Source organism: Neolamprologus brichardi, chromosome 12 (assembly GCF_056152115.1).
Source record: "Neolamprologus brichardi isolate AB-2024 chromosome 12, ASM5615211v1, whole genome shotgun sequence".
In the NCBI taxonomy this organism is placed as follows: domain Eukaryota; kingdom Metazoa; phylum Chordata; class Actinopteri; order Cichliformes; family Cichlidae; genus Neolamprologus; species Neolamprologus brichardi.
In genome coordinates, this window is record NC_142115.1 from 795,001 (window position 1) to 805,633 (window position 10,633).

The window sequence follows — 10,633 nt, forward strand, 5'->3', positions numbered from 1 at the left end:
AGGAGGACAATTACCCAAACAGTCTTTGCATAAAGGTCAATGGAAAACTGTTTCCTTTGCCAGTAAGTGCTCGTTGTACTGCAGTCAAACAAGAAGCCAGGCACACTTTATATTGTAAATATGCTAACGTTGGATTTCTGCCTGCAGGGCTACGCACCGCCACCAAAAAATGGCGTGGAACAGAAGAGACCAGGAAGACCACTCAACATTACCTCCCTTGTTAGACTCTCATCTGCAGTACCCAATCAGATTTCAGTGACATGGGCACCTGAAATTGGAAAGGTAAGAGAAGAAGCTCAAGTTGGAAATGTTTTAAGCATGCTTATGTGTATGTGCTGTGATGTGTGGAGGTGGAACAGCAGGCCTCAGTCAGCAGTACATGTGCAGAAAATGAGCTCACGTGGAGAATTACTGTCAGACTGAAGACATCAATCCATATGCCGGGGGGGAGATGCTCTCTGAATGCACAGGGTTGTAATCTGGATACTGCCACACACACACTTCTCTTTAAAGAAACACATTTACAGTCACATCGTTCTAGTCTCATCTCTGAAGCAAAGCAGCAGAATTGGAAGAAACAGCAATCGGGCTCCGGCTGCAGGGACTCGCAGCAGGAACAACCTGTTAAAGAGAAACTGTAGACATGAAACAGACATATGTGTATGGGATGTTGTCGAGACACGAGACTTTACCTGATGCCAAACATCAGTGATCCACACTGTGTATGAAGTGTCTCTGTTGTTGTTATTAGTGTGACAATGAGAAGCATCAATAGCTAAAGCCGGTTGTCTCACTGAACATCTGTTGTTCCTTCCTGTTATTGATGTCATTTTAATTCTGAGCGTGTGTTTGACTCCTGCTGTTTCACACTGATGAGCCACCGCCGTCTTTGTTTCAGACCTACTCCATGTCTGTGTACTTGGTGAGGCAGCTGACGTCGCCCCTGCTGCTGCAAAGACTGAGGATGAAGGGCATCAGGAACCCAGACCACTCCAGAGCACTGAGTAATAATGAGCTTGTTACTGTAGCAGTTACAGAGCAGCAGTAACTGTTACAGTAACAAGCCCCCCCCCCCCCCCCCCCTCCACACACACACACACACACACACACACACTAGATGTGGGAATCACCATACATCCCACGATACGATATTGTTGCAATTTTTAAAAATATTTTGCGATATTCAGATTCTGTACATAAAGGTAAACTTTATCAATATTCATTTTCTCTAATATCAAAGTCTCACACTCAGTCTTTCTCTCATTTCAGTTTGATTGTTGACAAACTGAACGGTTTGTATTACAGTCTAGTCCAACTTAACTGAATCAACCATCTGGTACAATTATAGCTATTCTGAACTATGCAGTTTATGAAAACTATGCAGCCCCTTCAGCAACTGAAGAATTTGAAAGTAAATTAAAACAAAATATAATTTTACATTAAATAAAAAAGATTTAAACTTAATTAAAATAAAACATGTCTTAAATTAAAATAAGTAAACTGTCATGTTTATTAAACACATTTGGACAGTGAAGGAATGTCAGGATTCTTGCTCAGAAAAAGGATCAACATGCTCTGAAGTCAGAGCACAAAAACCTTTTTGTAACAAAGTATCGATTTCTGCTGTCCCTGTATCCATACATTATTAGCAAACAAAATATCTCCATGCTACACAGTATCCATTTTTCCCCCACCCCTAACACACACACACACACACACACACACACACACACAGTACAGGTCTGATTGTAATCAAATGGTCTTCACCCAAACATGAGCTGCTTGAGCGACTACAACACTGATGCCTCAGCTTTACAGTCTTACTACGACTTTATTCATCCTCCTCACACTTATGTTTCCCGCGTATACTCAGGTAGATCACATGACATCAGGTAGATCACATGACATCAGGTAGATCACATGACATCAGGTAGATCACATGACATCAGGTCATGCTGACAAACAGTAGAGACATGACAGTTATGTTCTTAGTTATTTCCTGCCTGAGACTGACATGAGTATAAGACCAGGCTCATAGTGTAGAAATGTGTTGAAGCCCTGTCATGTGTGTGTTTCAACCTGTGTCTTTGCATTTTGCCCTCCTCTCTGTGTTCCAGTCAAAGAGAAGCTGACAGCAGATCCAGACAGTGAGATTGCTACAACAAGCCTTCGAGTGTCTCTTATGTGCCCGGTAAATAAGCAGCCATGCAACATGTGACACGTCTGAAGCGTTTGATTTCACGAGTCAGAACGAGGTGTCTACATGTAGTGTTACTAACCAGCTCCACAATAAACCCTCCTCACTGTAGAACTGCACTGACATAGAACTGCAGTCAGACTGTTTCTGTTCTATGGGACGTTTTGTGGCTTTGGACCTGAAAATATTTGGACAGCAGCACAAACTAAAACAGTGCTGCCATAACACATTCATAACAAAACAGTCAACGTGTAAGTAGTGTGCAGAAAAATGACATGAACCAAAAAATGAAGAGAAATCTGGACTCGTATGTAAACACATGGCTCTTGTCCCGATTCGTGATTGAGGTGAGAGACAAACGACCTCTGAGTGCGTCAAAACAATGATTTTATTAAACACGTGTGTGGAAAGATACACAGCTCGATATTGTCACCCCAGATCTCCCGTCAAAACATACTTTCAGCATGGTTTTACTATGTCAGGGTTCACGCCCCTTCTCGCGTTAGACAAAACATCACATTATGTTGTTATGACAGGTTATAATTAACGACAGTTCAACAAGTTTCCGTGTTTAACAGCATTTCCCCCTATATACTTCATGTTTATGTGTATGTAAGCGTGTTAGGTCTGCATTCACAGCATACAGGTCATTTCATCAATATATCAGTTCAGACATGACGCTGAACGACGCTTTTAACCTTCATTAGACTGTATGCTCAACTCTATCATGAGCACAAATGTCACACCATGATCGGATATGGGTCGCATAGGGTCAAAAAAATCGGATTTGATGCGCTTTCGCCTGCAGTGTGAACGTAGCCTAAGTAGGAGCTGGTTGGGCCGAGGTCAGGTGAAGGCCACAGTGTTAAAACCTGCTGAGCTGTGATTATTAAACTCTGAACTCCCTTCAGTTCCAGTTGAGGCTGTATGGTTGAGTCTCCCTGCAGCTTCAACATTATGACAGCGTGCACATATGCACGTACACTATGAATTCAATTCAATTCAATTCAATTTTATTTATATAGCGCCAAATCACAACAAAAGTCGCCTCAAGGCGCTTCATAGATACAGAGAAAAACCCAACAATCATATGACCCCCTATGAGCAGCACTTTGGCGACAGTGGGAAGGAAAAACTCCCTTTTAACAGGAAGAAACCTCCAGCAGAACCAGGCTCAGGGAGGGGCGGGGCCATCTGCTGTGATTGGTTGGGGTGAGAGAAGGAAGAAACCTGCTGATGAACTGACTCTAACATACGTCACAGATGTTGACACATGAACGTGTTACACACTCATATTTCCTGTGTTTCATGTATGAGCCGAGTGCTGACCCTGTGTTTACTCATCGGCCTGACCTTTGTTTTGTCCTGCAGCTGGGTAAGATGCGACTGACGGTGCCATGCAGGGCTGTGACGTGCTCCCACTTGCAGTGTTTCGATGCTGCCCTCTACCTGCAGATGAATGAGAAGAAACCCACCTGGATCTGTCCTGTGTGTGACAAGAAGGCTGCGTATGAGAGCCTCATCATCGATGGGTAACTGAACAGCCCGTCGTCACAGAAACATGACATACTGGACCACAGCTCCCTTTTTCATTTGATCCACCTCATGTCAGCACATGGGGATCTGCACTGGTCTGTGAGGCCTTCCCCAAACTGCAGCCTCATTCATGCTCCTCCCATCTGCCATTATCTAAATGAGGATGTGGTCCAGCTGGTGAAACACTGAACAATCATCCATGTGTGCTTTATGCACCGTTTGGTGCCCGTATGTGTCAGATACTCAGGTGCACTGATGACTGAGGTCCACCTGTTGGTGACCTGGATCAGGCCTGTGTAGGCTTGGCCTAATTTATAGTGAGGCTGTGCTCAGATCAGTGTTATTTACCTGCCTATTTACAATATAAAGCACCTCGAGGCGACTGTTGTTGTGATGCTGGGACCATGAATGTGACACTGCAAGTCCGTTAGGTGATGCTGAATGTGGTCGGTCCATCTGCCCCACAGGCTGAATGAAACTGTGGGTTGATGACATGTTGGTGTCCCCAGGGGAGAGAGGTTAGTGACGGGAGAAGATGTTAATGTAAATGAAAAGAACAGAGGTGATGAGGGGTTCACTAGGTTTGATGTTAAGAAGAGAAATGCAAGAGGATGGATCGTGGAAAAGGATGGAAATAGCTTTGTTGAAGATGGAGGTAATATATGAGCAGAGCCAGGTTCACACAGGTAGATTACATCTCATTTAAAGGTGCCATCTGAAGAGGCAGGAGACTGTAAGGTGGTGGCAGAAACAGTCTAACCTAGGCAGGATGGATGAAGGTGGAGGCAAGGGTTACGTGGTGGAAGCTGAAGGCTGACTGTTGCAAAGAGTGGGGGTCTGGGTTGGACTGAAGCGCTACAGCACAACTGCAAGAAGGTGTTTGGGATAGTGTGGATAGAGGAAAGAGGACGTATCCAAAGGAAGAGTTCAGCAGATAGTCTGGGAGGGGATGTAGACAGGAGGCTCGGTGTGCAGCCACGAGAGGAGCGGCAGAAGAAAAGGCTTCATCTGAGGCTGATTGGCTAGGACGAGAGATTGAAGGACAGAGATGGGACTGTGCAAGTGAAGGAAGTGTACTGAAAACGTCTTAAACAGGAGTTTACTGTCTCTGTGGAGCCAGAGACAACATACTGAGAGGAAGTGTGGTCCTACATGAGGACGTGTGAGGGTGGAGCAGGACATGAGCACAGTGAGGTTTGTGGGCAGAAGAACAAGAGGAAGACCACAGACGAGGCTCATGTATGTACTGAAGGAGGACACGGAGAGGGCCGGTGTGACAGAAGAGGCTGAGATGGAGGCAGAGCTGTGGCAACAGGAGCAGCTGAGAGAAGGAAGAATGTGTCTGAAGCACAAAGCCTGCAAATACAAGACATCCTTCTCATTTTCCCCTCAGCTGTAAAAGACTGATGGGGTCATGTTGTCATTCGACGTTTACACCCAGGTTTGTGAAACTGACCCCACAGCCCAGTTTTAGTCTGTGCTGCTGGTTTCAGTCATTACACAAATGTCCTGCTTATAAGGCTGCAAACCTGCCGTCAGGTGAGACTGAAGGAGGCAGCTGGAGGATGAAGAAACGTTCCTCCCACTGAAAACATCCAGATGAACAGACTTCCTCTCTCCTTCTTCTTCCCCCCCCCCCCCCCCCCCCCCCCCCCTCCACTACAGGTTGTTCTTGGAGATCCTGAACGACTGCTCGGACGTGGATGAAATCAAGTTCCAGGAGGACGGGACGTGGTGTCCAATGAGACCAAAGAAAGAAGCTGTGAAGATCCCCACTCAGTCCGTTCCAAAGGTGGACAGTAAGTATCGTCCACACCTGCAGCTTTGACTCTAATGCTGTGGTGATTCATGTATATGTGGCTCCTGTGGGCACACAGCACTGGCCTCTCAGGGCTGCAGAGGTTAGTGTGTTAAAACAAATGTCAGTAGCTGCTTTGAATGAGGAGCTTTGTTAAATAAATAAATAAAATATTTAATTGTATTTATATATCACCAACTGCTGAAACTTTGAATGTGAATCATGAAGAAAGGAGGCCTGGGACGGCTGAGGAGACGAACGACTGTTATTCAGCAAAAGGATCCACAGACTGTTAGCATCATGTGACCCTGTGTCTAAAATAGCTTTGTTTCTGTGTGTCAACAAAAGTCCTGTAAGTTTCCAAAAGAAGGATGTTTGCACAGCTGTTAAAGATTGATTGTTGTCTGCACAGCACTGAGAAATCCTTTTAAACGAACTGTTCTGGCTCATAATTCCTCCTCTCACTGGGACAGAACTGGGAGAAATGGATTTATCCATGAATCCATCTTTGTGTCATTTTATTGTAAATGAAACTGTAGGTTTTGTTGTTATCATACCAAATAACTGAGCTGAAAGAGACGGAGAGGTGGAAGATGAGGCAGCATAAAACCGACTGCGTGTCCAACAAACCTCCAATGAGCATCAGTAATAACAGACCAGCATCTTCTCCCAGCATCCCAACCTTTAAGTCCACTAAAGAGCTTACAGAGCGGCTCCATAGATGCTGGTTTTAACCATAAACCGTCTGTTTGCTGAAGCCTCACCTGTAGTAACCAGATTCAGTTCAGCTCGTTGGAAGATGTGAAAACGATTGCTTTCGGTCTTTTCTCGGGACGGGAGGAGCAAACTCACGTCAGGTGACCTTTACCTTTCAGCCTCGGCTCCTTTGCGTCAACCATCGGTGGCCCCTCATTCTACTGAGCCCAGCTACACCAAGAGGGCGGATGTGATTGATCTGACTATAGAAAGCTCTTCTTCTGATGACGAAGAGGACAAAGACCCTCCACCCAAGAAACGCTGCGTCTACATCTCCAAGAATGAGGAGATGCATGCAAAGGGGTGAGCCATGTTTACCGTGAACCATCTGGTGTGACCGCGCTGTACCGCAGCATGTTGATAATTACACGTGTGCTCATCAGCTGTGTGTGTTCGTCTCTGATGTTTTCAGAGTGTTGAGCTACCAGCCCACCGTGCGAGTGCCAAACGTCCAGGCCCTGGACCCGTCGTATCTGAACTCCACACTGGCCGACTACGCGGTCCCCTTCCACCCTTCGGCCTTGGCCTCCATCCCCACAGACATGCAGAGTGAGTCAGAGAAACACTCGCTGACTGTCAGCATGTGCACATGGATACTGTTCAAATTCTGATTCTTCTGTCTTTCAGGTCTGGATCTGTTTTCCTTAATTCAAACGGATCCACAGGTATGTGTTTTATGTTCCCCTTTTTAATGCTGTCTGAACTGTAGCAGCACAGTGACAGGCTCATGATGTTCCTGACCTTTCTGTTTGTTTCAGTCAGAGTGGATATGACATGTGGTGGCAAATGGTACAAAGCTCGGCTCGTTTATGTAAGCAGGTCTGACCAAACGTAGCAAAGATGTAGACGATAAACTGTCTCCCAAAACTAATTACACGTCACGGCAACAACAACTCTTAGTCTGTGCAGATGTTTCTGTGGGAAACAGTAGCATGTCTCAAAATGCAAACACAGTAGCCACAGTGTGCAAATGAAGAGGTTGGCAGAGGCACTGTGCAGGAAACATCTTCAGTGATGTATCCTGGGGTCATCAGGTGTTTCGGGTCTCGCGGCATCATAGACCTTCGCCCAGGCGACCCAGCTGGGGGTGATCAGGCCCCGACTTGCGCACCAGTAGCTACCCACAGATCAGCCCCTTAATCCACAGCCAGCTTGTGGTTTTCCCTGCTGCCTCGCTCACAGCCTGGACTCTTATTCACTGCCCCAGCCACACCCAGCCGCCCTAAGACTTTGCAGAGTGATCGTCCTGCAAAGCCCACCTCTATGGGCTCATAGAAAGTCTTTCAGCCCTTATCCTGCACTAGTTCCTGGTACTTGGCGTGTTTCCTCTCGTTGACCTCGATCCACTCTTCCCAGGGCACTGTGCGTTCAGCATGAGCAGATGTTTTGAGCCCTCAGAGATGATGGTCATGTCTGGGTGGAGGGATGTTTTTACAGTGTGCTGTTTACCAGCTCAGCCTGCAGCTGCCAATCAGAGGCTGTGTCTGGGGGCCGGTTGTTGAATGTGGGCGCACCTGGGCTTTCTCTCCAGCCTTAATAAAAGAGGCTTCATCAGAGCGTGATGGTGCTTGCTGGTACTGATTGCTGAGGCAATCTTTTCAGCAACTACTGGTCGTGTCGCCAAGAACACCGACCATCAGCCGGGGCCTTTGGGCAGCGGCTGAGGAGGTGATCTATGGTGCCTCTTCCAAAGCACAGGGGACAGGCATGTGTCTCTCTTCCCCCACACATGGAGGTTTACTGGGCTGGCAGGCTGTCGTATACTGCCTGCACGAGGAATCGGATGCGGTGGAAGTCTGCCTGCATGATGTTTGCCCAGGTGACCTTGAGCTGCAAGGTGCTCTCCCACCGTGTCCACGCGCCCTGCTGCCTGAGACCTCCGGCCCTGCTTACTCGCTCCTCCTCCACACCTGCTCGACCTCTTCCTGGAGCAGCTGGTGTCTCTCCTTTCCCTGTGCCCTGCTGACCTGGGCCCTTGGGAAGTACCCTAAGCCTGCTCCCCCTGTTGCTAAGACCCCCACAGTGTCTTCTGCCTTAGGCGTGACTCTGTCACCTCAACTGCCTTCTCGGCCTTCCACTTTGTTCCTCACCTCCTCACCTCGATGCCTGCTGATGCTACCTTGCAGTCTTTGGGATCTCTGTGCTGTAGGGCTTCTCTTGTGTGCCACCTTGAACTCTTCTGTGAGACCACTGAAGGCAAAGTGTACTGGAAGAGCAGATGCAGAGCGAAGACAGGTGCAAATGCACAACCAGAGTGTGGTGAGTCGTACAGGAGGCTGCACACTAAGGAAGGAGGACTTTTATTTTGTAGATGAAAGGAGTGAATGGGACAGGATATGGAGCTGTTAGGGAGCAGAGCTGTAGTAGCTCCGTCAATTAGTTTGTGTTTGTTTGTTTGTTTGTTTGTTTTTGACAGATGTTATATGCAGTAAAACGTGCTGCATAGCCGATGAGCAGTTCATTCTGTTTTAAATATTTATATTTACCTTGAATATGATCGCCTCTGCTAATGGGACATGTGTGGCTGGCAGTAGTTAAACCATCAGTCAGCCAATGACAGGCAGGTTTCAGAGCCCAGCACAGAAACAGCTTTAGTGAACTAGTGATGGACTCCTCTGTGCTGGTCCTGCTGGACCTCAGTGCAGCTTTTATCCGACCCCCACACATCCAAGCTGACGGTTTCTCCCTATTAAAAGGAGTTTTTTCTTCCTGCTGTTGCCAAATTCCTTGCTCATCTTATTGTCTTCCTTCTCTCTCCCCAACCAATCACAGCAGATGGCCCCGCCCCTCCCTGAGCCTGGTTCTGCTGGAGGTTTCTTCCTGTTAAAAGGGAGTTTTTCCTTCCCACTGTCGCCAAAGTGCTTGCTCATAGGGGGTCATATGATTGTTGGGTTTTCTCTGTATCTATGAAGCGCCTTGAGGCGACTTTTGTTGTGATTTGGCGCTATATAAATAAATTGAATTGAATTGAATTGAATTGTTGGGTTTTCTCATATCAAGGTGACCTTTCATTCACCTTGATACAACTGTTATCAGGTGATCCACAGTGACTCAGGTTACACTGTGATGACTGAGTGATGTCGTAGTTTCTCCAGCAGTGCAGCTTCAGTGTAAAAGTTTCATGTAAAGTCAAACACACCGACGTGTAAACGTGTTTTTTGAATTCCTAACGCCACGTTGGGGCCTTTCATTTACTCTGACGTTGATCTGAGCGTGTCTCTCTGCGCAGCATTACCCGCCTCAGATGTTCCTGGATAACCTGACGAGCAGCATGCAAAATGCAGCCGCAGCAACCAGCAGCGCAGCCTTGGTTTCCTCGTCCAGCAGCCACTACGACGCCATCAGCCACGCCGCCAGCTCCTTCCATGACACGAGGGTCCTCACCGGAGGGGGCGGGGGCACGGGAGGAGGGGCCGACGGCGGCATATCGGACATCATTTCTCTGGATTGAGCCACGCCATACTGGACCTGATGGAGCCTGGTTTTCTTTTTAATGTGAAATATTGTAAATGTTGAGTTTTCCACGCGAGCGCTCTGATGACGGCAGAGCCTGTTTTTATCAGTGCTAGCATTAGCATGAGAAATGCCTTCGACCACATTAACTGAAGAGTTTCTTAATCATGTTCATGGTCAGCTCCTTTAATAACATGCAGACATATGTACATAAACAAAACTGTTTTTGGTTTTAGTTGATTGTCTGAACTTTCTACATGGTGACAGGAAGTCATGTGACATACATGGTTACACTTTCAAAGGAAAAGCTCTGAACGTCGTCCTGTCAGGACTGGAAACATTTACAACACGAGCTGTTGTAGCGATTTGTTTCCTTTCATGTTGGACCTGAACTGTGTGCCTCGTCAGTGTGGAGTGGACTCAGAGTGGACCCGCTGCTCTGGGCTGGACGTAAAGAAGACGCTGTCACAGTGAGTGGGAGTTTCCCCACACAGACAGTGGACTGAGCCGTCTCCAGCTGGGTGGATCTCATGTCATACCAACACAAACTGTTTGTTCGATCATACAGTAAATGAATCAGAGCAATAAGAGTTTGGCAGGTTCCAGTTACACAGAGCTGTAATTAAAGGTTAAACTTCACTCTAATGAACTGCTTTGTGTTTGTAAAGGAATCAGTGACGCGCTCTCAGAGGTGTTCAGGTGGATGTTAATCTCAGGGTACATGTGATGTATACACCTGCACTATGTTACAGTGACGTCCTGACGTTCTTCACATACTGTATTTCCTGTTTAATGGTTTCCATAGTTACACACACAGCAGACATGTCGCCTTGTCACAGCAGGCAAAGCATCCATAAAACCGAGGCTCACGTCTGTGGTGACGCTGCTGTGCT

At 47.0% G+C, this 10,633-nt stretch overlaps 1 protein-coding gene across 1 annotated transcript in view; it reads left to right on the top strand.

Annotated features, from left to right (window-relative positions):
• The window catches only part of pias2 (protein inhibitor of activated STAT, 2), a 21,439-nt gene extending 11,186 nt beyond the window's left edge, over positions 1-10,253 (top strand). Inside the window, exons 5-14 of the mRNA XM_087848855.1 lie at positions 1-62; positions 148-282; positions 899-1,004; positions 2,118-2,191; positions 3,569-3,729; positions 5,399-5,532; positions 6,407-6,590; positions 6,700-6,836; positions 6,915-6,952; positions 9,517-10,253. The exon at positions 1-62 is cut by the window's left edge and continues 29 nt beyond it. Of these exons, the coding sequence (XP_087704981.1) occupies positions 1-62; positions 148-282; positions 899-1,004; positions 2,118-2,191; positions 3,569-3,729; positions 5,399-5,532; positions 6,407-6,590; positions 6,700-6,836; positions 6,915-6,952; positions 9,517-9,738 (1,253 nt within the window). The 3' untranslated portion in view covers positions 9,739-10,253. The remainder of the gene's footprint in view (positions 63-147; positions 283-898; positions 1,005-2,117; positions 2,192-3,568; positions 3,730-5,398; positions 5,533-6,406; positions 6,591-6,699; positions 6,837-6,914; positions 6,953-9,516) is intronic.
• The last annotated feature ends 380 nt before the right edge of the window (positions 10,254-10,633 follow it).